We start from the raw sequence: 17,179 nt of genomic DNA, 5'->3' as shown, positions 1-17,179 counted from the left end.
TATTCATTTCGAGTCACCCCCCTGTGCCATTTTGACATGGGGCTGTATTTCTATTTTCTGTATTTCTATCTTTCTAATAAACTTCTTTAAATCTTCAGCAACTGTCCAAGCTATGCATATTTATTCTTAGCTTAGGACAAGAGCCCGTGGTTTATTTCTGGTTTTGGTCGTTTTTGGTTTTTGTTATGGGTTGGGGGAAAGTGTGTCCGGGACCCTAGCAGGGGTTTCCAGGGAACAGTTTCCCAAACCACATTTTCTCAATCTGTAACAGATACCATCCCACCAAATTTAGACATTGTATATGTGGACCTGGAACTCAGATAACTCTATATGAATTGTTTAAAATAACATTGTGAGTCAGGCATGGTGGTACACGCTTGTAATCCCCATGCTTGGGAGGCAGAGACAGGAGGATCAGGCAGGTTCAAAGCCAGCTTCCCTGGCTTAAGAGACCCTGTTTCCAAATAATAAATATAAAAAATAGGTCTGGGAGTGTAGTCTGGAGGTAGATGGGTTCCATCCCCAGTACCACCAAAAAAAAAAAAAAGACACACACACACACACACACACACACACACACACAATCCATTGTGAAATATGTTAAAGCTGGACTAAAAGTATAGCTCTCCTAAATGGCAGTTTATATTTTAGCCCTACAAATAATCCAGCTTAGCAAAAATAATAATAAAAATTGACCTGGAATATATATTGTTAGGATAAGCAGCCCAGTCATGCCAAAGATGGAGCCTCTCCGGCTTCTCTTCCGGATTGTGCTGACTACCTCATAGCCAACCAAAGGGGCCACGGGATGCCCAACAACCAGTCCCCTGATAACACACTCACTGGAGTATGAACCACCCAATCAGTAAATGCCCCATACTTCGTATGATCTTCCGCTGTGAGCGAAAGCCCCCTCCTTTTCAAAAAATCCCCAGCTGCCTGATATAAAAGGCTGTCTTAATAAAGCTTTTGCTTGCTTGCTTGCTTGCTTGCTTGCTTATCACCAATGACTGGCCTTGGGTTTTTTCTGGGCCCGACTTCCACTTTCATATATTAAGAAAACTCCTAGGGAAATTTAAAAATCATTTAGATGATTTAACACATGAATTATCTTATGTACATAAGGACTGCTGTTAGTATTTAATTCAACAACTTTTTCTTTTTTACATTTTTGTTTAAGGTAAGGACCTAGGAACGAGGGAGTGTCTCTAATAGTAAATGCCCATCAACCTGTGTGATATGGTAACAATCTCCTGACAGGCCACAGTCTATCCCTACCATTTAAGTTAAAATAAAAATCAATAGCATCCTCTCCTCAGCTTAATTCAGTGGTAAAACATACTTCATTTTTATGGGAGAAACACACTTCCAGTGGCTTCCATGTTGAATAATACCCATGTGCCAATGACAGGTGGCACTCAGACAGTTCCTTTTGCTTTGCAAACTGACACCTGGCCTTGGCTCTGCCCACACTCAACACAGGAGCTGCCAGTCAATGGACAGCAGAGTATTTCTGACTTCAAGGCTCTTCATATTCCAAGTGTGTTCCAGCTTGTTAGTTGACCACTAGCCAAAGTCCAAATTGGATGCCATTCTCAGCATTGTTCCTAAGCTGAAATTTTCAACAGATGGGACAATGTGGTCATAGGACCAGGCAGAACACACTCACCACCGTAGGTGGCAATTAGTTTTGTGCTGACAGCAACTATTAGCACCTATTTGATGAAAACACAAAATAAGTACCATTCTGGCATCCCTCTGAAAGTTTCCAATTAATTCTGTTTGTAAACAAAATCACTATCTTCAGTTTCCAAGAAGGTAATTTGAACAGTTCCAGGTTTCAATTTTAGAAATGCCAAGACATTTTAATGTGGAGCTTATAAAATTCATCTAAAAACTGTCCTTAATCATAGCAGCATATCATATTGCTATATAGCTATTAATTATAACTCTTTGTAGCCAATTAACTAAACTCTTACCAAAACCATAAAATTTTCCAGTGACTCAAAACCTGAAAAAAAACTAATAATTACAAAATTAAAGAGACTACTATTTAAAACAAAGATTTGAAGTTGGACAGATCTAAAGCAAATCCATTCCTATCCATTTTTAATATGTGACTTTGTGGAAACTTAATGTCTTTAAGATTCTATTTTTTTATTTAACTCAAATGAGAATAGCAATTTTCCACACCACCGTTCTTTAAAATTATGGAATTATTGTACATTTAAGCATTTTGTAGAGTACCTTGTACATAGTAACTTTTCTAAAATAATTAAATCATTATACAATCTTCTTATATAGCAGTGATATTTTCATTATTAATCAAAAAATAATACTGTATAATGCATGAAATGCAAAAGTTCTAATTTGGAAATCTCAATAAACTGAAACTAGAACACAATATCTGGGGAGTGCTCAAACTCGCAGAAGTAGAAAAGTAGGTGGAAATTTTCAGGTCTGGCAAACTGGCTGTCAAAATTTACTCATGAATTCTGTGTAATCTAAAAACAAAAGTGCTACCTATTTGATAACATTTTCTGTGTTTTAATGGAAATCATATGGCTGAAGAAAGGAGAATGTGTACTTACTACAAATAAATGTTACAGTTCCTATTTTTAACATTAACTACTATATTCCTTGCAGTTATCTGTATCACTGATGGGTGACACCGATCATTTGGATTTACAAAACTGGGGCACCGTGTATTTGCATCCACTGTACAATGCTTACAGGGCTTTGAAATGGTTATATCATTTTAATAACCCTTTGTGTCAGAATATATCACATAATTATTCACCCTGTACAAATTAGTCAAAATGTAGGGTAGTCATTAGTCCTGTCACCATGCTGGTCTATATCTTCATGATGTAAATAGAATTTAAATGGTTTCTTCATGGTCATATTCCTATTTGGTAGTAGAAAACTGTAGAATATCCTTGTCAGGAAATGAGGTGTTACTAAACAAATAGTGGCCAAAGAGTGATAGACCTCAAGTCCAACATCCTAAACAATGGCCTGGTTATAAAACTAATACCATCTGTATGAAAATAGACCACAGTAATTGGTCTTGATATTTTCACTTTTTTCAGATGGAAAAGGCTAAAACATCTGTAAAGCATAAAAATAAATTTTTTATTCATACTTTTATAAAAAAAGCAAATCTGACTCTTAGATACCAGTTCATTTTTAAACTATCATTGCCAAGGCTATATATATATTATATATATGAATGTATATATTAATGTGTGTGTGTGTGTGTGTGTGTGTATATATATATATATATATATATATATATATACACATATATATATATATATTCATGTTTCTCTTGTTCTTAATTTTCAACTTCTTTTTCTAAAATAACTTTAATTGCCTATTTTTTCTTTTACCAGCCAAGCTAATCAGAACAGTTATTTATCAGGAGCCTAAACAGCCACAAGTCCCTGAGCCACACACAAGTGAAGAAGGACAATCTGCATCAGGGTAGCTGAGCACCTGTTCAGCATCCTGCATCCCAGTAGCACATGCTCTAGACAATGGCACTTCCAGAAAATTAATATAAGAACATTTTCCAGGGCTAAGTGTAAAGAGCCACTTTGTGTAAAAGTACCACAAGGATAGGATTATAAGTGGTTCTATTCAGTTCTTTTTTTTTTTAAGGAATCATGTATTTCTGTGAATCTCACATTTCATGGAACTAAGAAGTCTCTCTTAAAATAGATTTGCACTTTAGAAAAGAAATTTGTCAGTGGATTCAGGAAAATTGATAGAATTTCACACTATAAGTTCTTGAAATACTTATTCTCTACTCCTTTTTCTATTTTATGAAATATTCATGAATTGTATTCACTATGTGCAAGCCATCAACTGCTTTTAGAATTTGCAGGCATACATAAGAATGTAAATGGCATATTTTTCCTTTTCTCTTTGTAAAGCTATTATGAACATTCCTTGTTATAGTGTAGATCCTTGTTGAGAAAGTTTAGTGCTATTTTAGAGTTAGTTTAAAATATAAATAAAATTGGAATAAAATGATTGTAGCCATAACTAATCGTGATATGCTGAAAATTATATGATTGATGATGGACATTAAATTTCCACTTTATAGCTCTTTAAAGACTGTTAAAAGTTAACTGAAAGATAAACTGTGCTGACATACCCAGATAAGAAATCACAATTGGACTTCTTGCCCAAATTCAGAGACTTTTAAAATTCTATTCACTACTATTAGATTGAACGCAATGCTACACTGTTGAAATATTTCAGTTTTACTTTAATTTCCTCAGTTATAAATTTATTATATCATGTTTATGTTTAATTTCCTGAAGTACATATTTTGCTGGGTGCATATGTATTTTGGTAAAACAAAAATATTGATATCTTTATGCTGTGATAGAATATGGCATGAGATGAGACAGTGCCTCATGTATTCCTAAAACATCTATCACATCAAACATCTTATGAAACGATATGTAGAAGTTACCTGACAATCAAAAGAGTATTAATAAGTAATAGTCTAAGACTGCCTGGAAAAGAAAGCTGCAGCATTCCAAGTAAGAATGTAGCCCTACCTCAGGTTGTTTAGGTAATAAAGTTAGTAAGAAGTGTTTTGTTTTTTTTTAACACTTCCCAGTCTCATTAACCTAAAATGACTCATTAACTTAAAACTTTCTTTAAATGGCTTCATTTTACAAGCTACCAATGGATACTATAAATAGTCAGTTAGTAAATGTACCTGAGAGTATAATTTTTATACTTTAAATTGTTTTAAAAACTTGCATTTTTAAAAAGCATAATTATTATCAATTAAAGACTGCTTTTCCCCTTTGTTTCTCCTAATCACCTTTTTTCCACATTGGTGTGTAAAATTTTTGTCCATAATAAATGAAATTGTTTTAAATTATTTTACATATATTTACTGAGACTCTCTGGAAATGCATGTATTAATACTTAGCAGAGTCACAAAAACCAGTAACTTTTTTCTCTTCCTGGAATATTCCACTGTGAAATAGTAATAGCTTCAGAAATTTCTTCAAGAAGTTACCATTTTGATAGGAGCATATATAATGTAAAAGCTCCTTCTCATTTCAACCCATTGTCATATGAAAATGTCCACATATATAACTTCACCATGGTTGGACTTAAGAATTATTATTTTTATAATTGATATGCTTCCTTTCTCACCAAAACATTCTGGTTGGAAAGTGGTTTTCATACAGTTCACTAAGAATGTATTGTGATTTAATTAATGATAGTTACTGAGAAAGAAAAAAAGACATGTGGGTACTTAAAAACATATTTCACATAAAGGGAAAAATACTCTCTTATCTCTGATTACTGAAACGTTGGCACAAATATCTTCTTCAGTACTGAAAGTATAAACAGCTATCACAGCATTTCATAAATTTAAACTTGAATTGAAAAGCTTCTCTTGTCTCCAAAAGAAAAACAGTCACATATTACTTACATGGTAATTACAGGCTATGCAGCTGCCCTACAAAGCTTTACTACAAATGTGTTAAGCATGAACTACTACACAAACCTTATTCAAATTTCATTAAACATTAAGCCAAAGAAATGTCATCCTCCATACCAACTGCTTCTATAAGAACAATGGCTATCTTCCCTGTCTGAAACCTAAATAATGTAATAGAATCAATGTTGTTGACTTAGTCTGTGGCTGGATAAACGTCATTACTGTTAACCTCTCACTGAGTAAAGAAGTCTCTCCCCCCCTTTCATTATGCACAAGTGAAGCTTATGCTACTACACAAAAATCTATTTGAATTATCATTTAAAGATTACAAACTGAAGAAGAAAAAAAAAAAACATGGTTTCTATCATGATAAAAACGCTGACCTCAATTCTATATTGCACTAATCTTTGTTTTATGCACTTTCTAACATAACACTTTAAAGCTTACATGGCACTTCTAGTTGACTAATGTTTTAAAAATATTTAGCTGGTCACATGAGGACTACAGTAGTATAATGCCAGTCATAGAATAAAAAAAGCTATGAGAAATCTTTCAAAGGAAGGTTGTGGAGTACAATGTCTCAAAATTTTAACCCCGTTTTTAGAGAGTTGGATGTCATGCCTTCTGAAAACATGGCTTGTGTTGTGCTGTTTTGTTTGTGTGCAGTGTTTGTACTTTGAAGGTAAAGAACTCGACAACATGCAGAGAAGAGTGTAATAGCAAAATTTGCCAGGTTTATATCTTAATGCCTATCATAAATTGGGAAAATCAAACTAGGCTTCCTTAAGTTTTATTTCCCCTTCATTCAAAAACATGACACATTGAAATGCAGCATACTCTCATAATTTTCCAGTTTGGATCTTTACTCCAAATGATCTTGTTCAGTGCTTAAAGAATGACAACATAAACATTATTTTCCTTTGGATGTCATGTACCTCCTAATACAATGTGATGAAAAAGACCTCAGCTCTGTGACATTGTTTCTTAAAACCTATAAATCTCATATAATCATATGATCTTACTGATCAAATCCATGTTGGGGACATATAATAGTATGCATATCTTGCTAGCATCTCTCTTCAAGATTTTCAAGGCTATAAAACAAGAAAACTCCAAGACCCTGTCACAGACCGGAGATGACTGGACCAATATGACAATGAAATGCAAAAGCTTATTACATGCAACTAAATAAATCCCAAAATTAGACCCTGAAGTAGAAAGGAGACATTAATGAAAAGCTGTTGAAATCTCAAAATATTTATATTTTATTTAATTATTACATATCAATTTTTGTTCATTAGGTGGGACAATCTTTCATATATGTCAGTCATAAGGGAAACTGGGTACATTGGTACAGGTACTATCTGTACCAATGTTATTATATTCCCATAAATTCAAAATTATTCCAAAATTAAAACTTATTTTTTCAAAATATAAATGCTACATACTTCTAACAAATGAAGGTAACCATTGTCTACACTGGAATCATTTTTATTATATTTAATTTGTTATGCTTATATCAGCAATTAAACATTATCCATTTTATGCCTTCAAATTTAGAGAAAAAATGTTTTGTGGTACTGAGGATGGAACTCAGGGGCATTCTACCCTCAAGCTATACCCCCAGCCCTATTTTTTATTCTTTATTTTGAAAACAGGGTCTCACTGAGTTGCAAAGGGCCTCACTAAGTAGCTGAGGCTGTCCATTAGCAAACCTTGATTCTCCTATCTCAGCCACCAGAATGCTGGGATTCTAAGCATGTGCCGACATACCCAGTTTGAAGAAAGTTTTTGATTATGTTTAGAGGGTGAATATTGACAACTGAGTTCTGTAAACACTCCTTGCTTTTTGTTTATAATTTCACTGGTACAACATAATTATACATCATACTGAGGTTCAGAGTGATATCAGTATGCATGAACATAGCATTTGGTGCATATTCTGATTCCAACCTGCTACTCACATCTCCCCATACGTATTAGTGAGATTGGTAGTGATACCTTCATATATGGACTCAGCATTATTTGAACTATATTTTCTTCACCAACCCTCCTTTACCCTTCCTACCTACCTTGCCCAACCTCCTTCCATTATTCTACTTGTCTCTCAATTGCTTTATCTTAAGTCCCTTTTGCTTCACCTTTTCTCTCTAGCTTCTATATATAAGAGAAAACAGTGCACTGTGAAGGGATATAGGGAAGATTTTTTCTAAGTGAGATCAGCCAGTCCTCTCTTTTTTGTCACGGTAGAGGAGACTGAACCCAGTATCATTCTACCTCTGAACCACATCTCCAGTCTGACTTTAATTTTTATGTTGAACCAGGGTGTCGCTACGTTGCTGAGGCTGGCTGAGAATCTGCAATTCTTCCTTCTCAGGCTCCCAAGTGCTGGGATTACAAGCATGTGCCACCATACTGGCTGTCTCCTTGTTTTTTTTTTTTTTTTAAATTTTTTTTTTATTGGTGCACTGTATTCATACATCATAGTAGGATACATACTTTTGTAGACATACTTGCACACTTTTTCAAGTCAGCCCCCACCCAATCCCCACCCCATTCTCTCCCTATCCCTCCCTCCCATGCTTGGCTTAGTAGTTGACATCTAGTATTATGGCAATTTATCTAAAATTAAAAATGGTAATCTCACATAACAGTTTCATTTGTCTGATACCAAGCTTTTGATGACTTAAAGATGACATTTCAATATTTCTTTTTGCTTTCTTTCTTACCAGAGAATATTTTTTTTCTATTTTTTAGGTGAAGCTATCATATATTTGTATATTTATTTTTCAGAAAAAAATCTATCTTAAAATGGAATATGGACTCTAGGTACCCAAAACGATCTTGAAAAAGAACAAAGCTAGAAGATATATATTTTCTGATTTCAAACCATATAAAGCTACAATAATTGAAACAGTGTAGTACTATTCTAAAGGCAGATATATAAACCATTGGAGTTAAATAAAAGCCTAGAGCTAAATTCTTCCCTATATTGTCAAGTTATTTTTGACAAGGTTTCCACGAACATTTGGTGGTGGAAATATTAATCTTTTAACTAAATATTGTTGAAACATGTCTCCTTGTTTTTTAACTTGTATTTCCACTGCAAGAACAACAGCGTGCGCATACACACACACATACAAATACACACAACAGAGCTAACCTTCTCTATTATTTAAACTGAAAAAATAACTGAATTAGATTATAAGTGGCACAAAATCTTTCATCACTGACTGTTATTATGTTTGGTACATTTGAACTCAGTATCCTTGACCTTGAAGAATAGTGGCATAGACCTTGAAATATACAAAATTCATATTTCAAAAGAAATGTTCAAATTTAGCAACGTATCTATACTGGTGTCAGTGAGTGCATAGAAAAAGACATAGGATTCTTTATAAACATGTTTAATTTTAATAGTGGAATGAAAACTAGATATTTTAAGAATAAATCATAGAAAAATAGGATGTGTGAATAAATATAGGCAATGATTATTATGGGTGATTACTATAGTTCTGGTAGGAAGGGACTGGAGTAAGGCAAAACAAATTTTAGAAATAGAATTGTTCAATGTGTAAACAAAGAAACATACATGTATGATTTATTTGATCCTCAAGGACCAAGCATAATATAAAAATTTTAGAAAGTAAAAAATAATTCAATTTGTTTCTTATAAAAGATGCTAAGCATTTTTAGATATTGCATAAAATTGAAAGATTGTAGTTTTAGAATTTGGTGAGAAAAGAAGAGGAGAGAGATATAATGTCTGTGACCCACTAATAATGAAGGAAGTGACAGGAAATTCCTCAGGAGAAATCACAGATGCATTAGCAATGTTATTTTCTTGCTGCTTCCTTGGTGTTGCTTATTTTCCCTCTACTCTGGGTCTTGAAATTATCTACACTAGGCAGCCTTTTGTTAAAGATGCTTTGGTGTTAAAGGAAGGCAGATGGTACCCAAGAGTGGGTAAAACATCATGGAAAGAGGGCAGTTGTTGAGGGAGGTAAGTAGGATGGATGGTCAATAATTCAGTTGGAAGAGAATGGAACACAAGCAAGAGACAATGAGAAAGAAAGCACACAGGGAATTCTTGATATTCTGGATAATAGATGGAGGGAAGGATCAGGCATTAATATGCATTGTCAATGAAAGGTTGATACCTATAGCCTGAATAAATTTAATATATAAATAGCATATATGTGGCTTGCATATATAAAAATCAGGTGTGTGGAAATGATGAAAGAAATGGGAGTGTTCGATGCAAGGATTCTGGATGTCTTTTCCTATTAGTTATTCACCGGTCATCTAACATGTTTCATCCACATAATGGTCTTACCTTCCTCTTGGTAAATCTGCATCATCCTTTCTCCACCTCACGGTTGGTTGGGGATCTCCCTGGACCTGACAGCGAAATTCTACAGCCTCTTCCTCCAGCACCACCTGGTTAATGGGCCTCCTGAGAAATGTGGGTCGTTCTTGGAAAAAAACAAAAAGAGTAAATGAGATGAAATGTGTATGCTTTAAGTAAATTATAGAAAAATAAAAAACATGTTTTAATTTTGACACATAGGTATCTAACTTTGTATCTCAAGTATATCTGATGAGGCCTATTGAATATACAAACATTGAATAAAATTAAATATATTTAAACTCAGGAATAACTATAGATTTTAATAAAGACAATACAACCTTGTAGAGAAAAATATTAAATAAAAATATTCAGTGAAATACAGAGCCAAATCATATGGATCCTGTCATTAAAATTCAGAACATTATATTCTGATGTTTTAGAAACAGAATTATATAGAAACAAGGAGAGTTTTTAAATGATTAATTTAAGCTATTATCATGGATAAACATGGGAACACTAAATGTTGAAATTTATGAAAATCATTTAAAAAGAAGTAAATATATTAATTAATAATGTTAGAGAAAAATGTGCTGTTGCATGAAAGTGTTATCTAAATTTTCCCACTAAAGCTATTATTTGACAAAGAACCAATATGTCCATGGATATTTTCAGTTAATATATAGAAAATTGTCAAGGCCAGGTGTCGTGGCTCATACTCTTAATCCCAGCATTGGGGAAGCTGAGACTAGAGGATCGTGGTTTATGGAGAGCCTCAGCTACTTATTGAGGTTCTTTGTAACTCAATGAGACCCTGTTTCAAAAACTGAAAAGACTGAAAAATAGGGTTGGGGATGTAGCTCAGAGGTACAATGTCCCTGGATTCTATCCCCTATACTGCAAAAAAAAAAAAAAGTTGTCTGATATTTTCTTTAATATAAATATTATCATTATAAATTATTGCAAACTACTCTCACATACATTTTCCTAAGGCCTTCTATAATCATCTCCTAAATGAGATACTTACTGATTTTTCCTTTATTTTGCTTTTGTTTTTTGTTATCATTCTGATTTAACATTTCTGCTCTTTATTCTTTTGTTAATCTATAGCTGGCCTTAGTAAATTGCATTCTAGCACTCCTTTACCTAAGAGGAAAATAAATTTTTAACCATAAGAACCTTACCATCTAGGAAAATTATAAAACACAAAGTAGTTTTATGGTATGATTCTATTCCATGTCCAGTTTATTCCCTTTTTGATAATTGTCTGACATCAGAAAATTTACCACTTACACTTTATTCACAAGTCTCCAAATCATAGGCAAGTTCAATATTGCTATTTATTGAAGTAGAAAGAGAACTAAGTAGTCAAGGAAGAGAAAGATGAGATCCAGAGGGAGTTAACACAATTTATCTGGCCATCTGGCCATGTTTAGCCTCTTAGGACTTTAGTTTCTTCCTTCCAATTTAGAATTATGAATACAGTGACACAAAAGCTGAAACATATTTATCAGGAAACCTTTGAAGGAAATAAATACTTAAAATAACATATGGTAGGAGTATAGAATAGAGGTATATGTTTTCATCCACTAAATCAATATACATATTTATAAAGCAAATGTGCAAAATGCAGAGGAAATGTTTTGTTGCAATAAAGTTACTAGAATTCAGAAGGAAGGCAGTTCTTTCTCTCCACAGAAATTATCCAGTAGGAATCAAAAATTTTTTTCAGAACACAGACCTGCCTGTATTATGAGACCACAAAACTCCAAGACATAAAATAAGGTAAACAGATTTTGAAATGGAAAGATTTTTTATGTATAATTTATAGACAATACATTAAAAAAACTAAAGAAAGACATGGTTGATCTAAAGATGTTAGGTGATCAGAATTAAATAGCAGCCAAAATATGTGTCATGGACTCTAGAACAAATATGCATGTTGAATGAAAAGATTGATCTTTTAAAATCTGAATACTACACACCCCAAACAGCTATTCTAAGGCTAACATATTTGATAGTGAATTATGTCTGTCTTGGGCCGTAAGTAGGTTAAGAGAAATAGTATATCCTTAAGGTATACTTAATATTGGAAGAACAAAAGAGTCTTTAGCATAGGAATTTGTGTTGTTCTGTTTTTTAGTGCTATCAGATGGGCTTATTCATCCAATTCTTTTAAACCTGTATTAAGACACTGTAGAAGATGATTAAACCACAACAAATATTGCTTAAGATTGAAAACTGCTTTATCTAAAGGATGCCATCCCTGCACCCTCTGGTGTTGATGGAAGTATTGTACTATAACCAGGCATGTGGATGAAGAAGCTAGTGAAGTGTTTCCTCATCCACTCATTCATTCAGCACACATTAATAAAGCTTCACTTATGCCAGGATTCAAGTTTAATGCTGGGCAAGAGATATCAGCTGGGTTCATTGGGAAAGTGGTGGAAGAGGAAGCCGACCAGATAGTGAGTGTCAAGACCTGAAGGGCCTGTGTACCATGTAGAGGAATGTGAGCTCTGCTCTCTGGGTGAGGGCAATCTTTGAACAAGAATAAAAGAAATATAATGTTGGCATATTTGTGAAGGATGGAATAGAAGAGAAACATGAAAAAATATGTTAGGTCCAAAGATTATATGATAAATTATATCACCTTAAACTCACAGTATTCTGAGGATATGGAAAAAAGAGTGGACTCAAGAGATTCAAAACAGGATGATCAATCAATCAAATGTGCATGGTGGAAAAGAAAATCTAGGGAGATTCTCAACTACCCACTTAACAAATCTGAGCACACTGGCAAGTAAAATGTGAGTATGGTTGTGTCTTATTTGAAATGATATGTATGAAAACAATGAAACTCTTATGCCTAAGCCATTGTTAGTTAAGTTTGTGTTACCTAATTCTAAATTAATTCTTAATTAACAAAATAAAGAAGGCTACATATATAATAGAAAGGTAAAGAGAAAAATATGATAAGATTTATAAATATAGGCCCTGATTTTAAAAAAATCTTAAGAAGGAATCAAAAGAAAGATCTTAAGGATGATAAAGATCGTTTGGCATAAAATTAATGCCAATATTATTTCAGAAATTAAGATGGTAAGATCATATTTGTTGAATTTAACAATAAGGCAAAATTAATAATTTATAAGGAAACAAAGTATGTATACTGAAAAAGAACCATCACTTGTAGACACTATGTAGTTCATCACAATATAGAAGAATAACTTTGAAAATAGCAACAAAAATTAAGATAACACAGGATTGCAGCAATGCCAGAAGTATTGGAAAATATGGGATGCAGGATGAATTCTAGAAAATCCACACTCTGACAATCTATTAAGTGACTGAAATGGTGAAGATATCTACCTAATATAGAATGCTATCATGGCATTATGCTGGGTATACAATTCAATACCAAACAACATGTGAAACGAGTTTCATTAAATATATATATACACATATATTTTGGGTATATGTATATATAAGTATATATACATATTCTATGTAAGTATGTATTATATATTATATGTAAGTACACATATCCAAATATATGTATTTGGGTATGCATATTTATTTGGGCAAAGTTTTTATCTGCTTCCTCTAATGTGTACAAGTCACAATATCAAAACATGTATTAAACCTAAGGGCAGATTTATATTAGATGCATCACCATACTAAGTTGTCTCTTTCTCCATGTGACACCAAGAAGATCTCTAAGTCTTTTCTTTTTTTGTTATTATACATATTCTATTCCCCATTGTTTTAAGAAGGACATGTGGAAACACCTGACTTATACTTTGAAGAAGAAACAAAATCTAGTATCCCCTGCTGCTGTTCTGATGGACTCAGCAGGAATGGAGAACTTCACAATGATCCTTCTCTGTCCCTTTTGCCCTCAAGCAGAGTCCAGTTGCTTAGCAACTAGATACCACAGGATAGTCTGCAATGTACACATTTTGGAAGGTACTCATATTGGCTTATGGCAAAAAATAATTAAGTTGATAGGAAAACATAGATGCCAAGAATAATCAAGATGAACGTCACTTACAAAGACATGACAGATCAAGATGGGTTTTATACTGTATCTTCATTCATCCCTTTCAACAAAGTAATATGGAAATTTACTGATATTTTGGAGTTTTTTCACAAATTTTTAATGTATGATTATGAGAAGTTCCATAATACTCTTTCTAGTAAATATCTCAAAATTTCTAGTAAACTTAGAAATTTAGAGATAAGATATTATTCCAACTGTCTTAGGTTAATTATATAGACTCAATTTCTGCTTTGCAGTTTTTATAACTACCTACTGAAAACCATGTATAAAATTTTAGGTTTGATTGGTATTTTTAAAAACAATAGACATTTTTTGTAAGAATTGTTTTATACTTTACTTAACCAGGTTTTTTCACAAAACCTAAGAATGGAAACATTAGTGTGTGTGTGTGTGTGTGTGTGTGTGTGTGTGTGTGTGTGTGTTGCTAGGGATTAAACCCAGGTATATCTACCTCTGAACTACACCCCAGACCTATTTTATTTTCTTATTTTAAAACAGGGTTCAGATAAGTTGCTGAGGTTGACTTTGAACTTGTGATCTTCCTGTCTTAGCTTCCCAAGCACTGGGATCACAGGCATGTATTACCATGGAAGTTAAAACCATAAATTAATGGGCAATGAAGTTATACAAGTACATCTGTAATGGGTACAGTTATCATAAGTTAAAGCAAAGACAAGCTCTTTCAAACACAGATTGCAAAAAATATAAGAAAGTATCTATGGTTTTCTGTTATCAAAACCATCTTCAAAGAAATGAAAAGTTAGGAAGGTTATAAAGTAAGTTGCTAATAGAACATTCTAGTAAGTTGATATGTGATCATACTTTATACCTATTAATTTCCAAAGAGATTATATTCAAGAAGCTCTACATAATAAAAATAAATATGTGTGAAAATCTTGGTCTATTAAACATCAAGAAAACTTAATTTTCAGAAATGTTAAATTAAGGTCACTGGTTTTTCTATAGCCTCACCTTATGTCTGGTCACATATTGGAAAACAGGGAGAATTCTCCAGGGATGTTTGCAAACTGCTTATCAATTAGGTTAGAGTCTTTCTGAATGGGCTGATCTCTAATTATATAACTGTGGAGTGATCAGAGGCAATATCTTTGCCAATGCAATTAACATTTTTTCTATGAGATTAACTGGATTTGAATCACCTGCATAACTTGCTTACAAGGTTAATCTCTCTTGAGACAATAGTGCTGTTTGCCAATGTGTTATTCTGTAAAATACAGCTCTTACATCGTCTTGCCAATTTAGTTCTAAATTAGCATTCTGGAAAATCCAACTTTATATGTGGCTATAATAAGATCAAATGCTGGGCTTCACTTCAGTTATGTCAATATAATTCAGAAAGCAAAGTAGTCAACGCAAACTGACACAATATTTAACACACAGTACTGTAAGTCTGAAATGCAATCATATAATATCTCATATCTTATTTATATGCTACAATGAAGGAAATTAAGTATCCAGTTAACAATTTTTCTTTCACCTACAGGCAGTCATTGAAATGGTTGTAAAATTGCAATGGCTGTGCCATGACAGCTATTTCTTGGCTGACCTTAGCAATTTTAAAATAAACTTGGCTTGATGTTGTACCAGTGGTGTTATGATTACATAGGTGGAGTTCTTTAAGTCTTGTAAGAACAGAACTATGCAATAAAAGGACATTAGAGTGAACCACTGCTTGTAAACCTTGTCTTGACTTTATTTGCCCCAGCAAGACCTGCCACCGTGCAGTGTCTATTAAATAAGGAAGTCAGACGCCTGCCCCATTAGATCTCCTTTTACTTGGCATGTGTGAGGGGGAGATGGGTTTGAGATCTACTTAATGTGATTATTGTGCCCTTTCAAATAAGACTGGATGATAACAATCAGGGCACCTGGATATAAATACATCGTGACTGCTTTATTTCTTTTCTGCCAAGAACTTTTTTTATTGGAGGGAAATCACCTTAGGAAACAAAGGCTAACATGGGTAAATGTCCCCTGAAAGGGAGAGAAAGTGCCTCTCTCCCTGTATTATAGAACCAAAGTTTCATGTTATTACTGAAAACATGATACAAGGGTCCTCCTGAGAGCAGAGGCCCTGTCTAGGCAACTCATCACTATATTTTAGCATTTAAGCAGGGTTTAGCATATAGTAGGTCCTTGAGAAACATACTTATGAAAGACATTGCTCTGAACAATCATATTGATCTTAATATTATTATATATTTTACAATCTTACATAAAACTACAGAATATAAAGAAAATATAGATTTTTAAATTTATCTTTAAAAGTATTTTATTGGTGCATTATACTCTTATGTCTTAATGGAGTACAAGATGGCAGAGGCATACATGCACACATTACTCATTTAGCCTTTCTTAAGGTTTGGCTTAAGCTAGTCCCTCATAGTTTGTCTGTATATTTCAACTACTCTCAATCCATCAAGTTATCTTTCATCTAATTATTGAAATTACATCACTAGTTTCAAACTCTGTCCTCATCTCTTTTTTATTTTTTGGTAGTACTGGGATTCCTGGAAGCCCTTCTACCTCCGGGCTACACTCCCAGACCTATTTTATACTTTTTATTTGGAAACCGGGTCTCTTAAGCCAGCAGGGCTGACTTCAAACCTGCGCGATCCTCCTGTCCCCGCCTCCCAAGTACGGGGATTATAAGCATGCGCCACCACCCCCAGCTTGTCCTCATCTTTAAGGAAGTGGCAAGTTCCAAATTTCCTGCATCCTATTCTAAAAGTTGACAGCTGGCACAAAGTGTACCATAGATTTTGTTGTTGTTAAAGTTGTTTTCTTTTTTTAGTGAACAGCAATTAAATATGAATCAACAATAGCATGAATGATCACATGGTACTTGAAGAAATCTTGCGCAGTGTTTAAAAAATAGAACAATGCAAAAAGAATGAAACATGAAGACGGCAAAGAGAAGAACTAAGAAGAAATAAAGGCAGGGAACTATCACAACAAATTTACTTTAGAATGGTGTTTTAAAATTGAAGGAAACAAAGACTTAGCTAGAGGGGGGTTTTAGGCATCAATGTCAATCTTACTTCTTCTGTGAATCTAAAGATAGAAGTACTATTATAAATGGCTTCAGTTCAGTTCCATTTTTATTACCCCTGAAATAGCATATTTGCCTCTGGTTATACTATTTTTTGGGGGTGATCAAGAACAACCAGGTTGCCCTGTGTTAGGCAACATAAGTTTTCATAACATTATTTTGCTGTTAAGGTCAGTCAAGGCTCCCCAGGTTACTCTTCAGGCCTGACACTTTTCC

The 17,179-nt window shown here is 33.6% G+C and overlaps 1 protein-coding gene across 1 annotated transcript in view; it reads right to left on the bottom strand.

Moving 5' to 3' along the window:
• Positions 1–17,179, bottom strand: part of ROBO2 (roundabout guidance receptor 2) — a gene marked incomplete at its 3' end in the record, with an annotated part of 583,090 nt that overhangs the window by 145,021 nt on the left and 420,890 nt on the right. Inside the window, exon 5 of the mRNA XM_080696485.1 lies at positions 9,816–9,954. Coding sequence (XP_080552611.1) covers positions 9,816–9,954 — 139 coding nt within the window. The remainder of the gene's footprint in view (positions 1–9,815; positions 9,955–17,179) is intronic.

Source organism: Muscardinus avellanarius (genome assembly GCF_963383645.1).
Source record: "Muscardinus avellanarius genome assembly, chromosome: 5".
NCBI lineage: Eukaryota > Metazoa > Chordata > Mammalia > Rodentia > Gliridae > Muscardinus > Muscardinus avellanarius.
The sequence above is the reverse complement of the archived record's forward strand: the minus strand, read 5'-3'. Positions and strand labels throughout refer to the sequence as shown.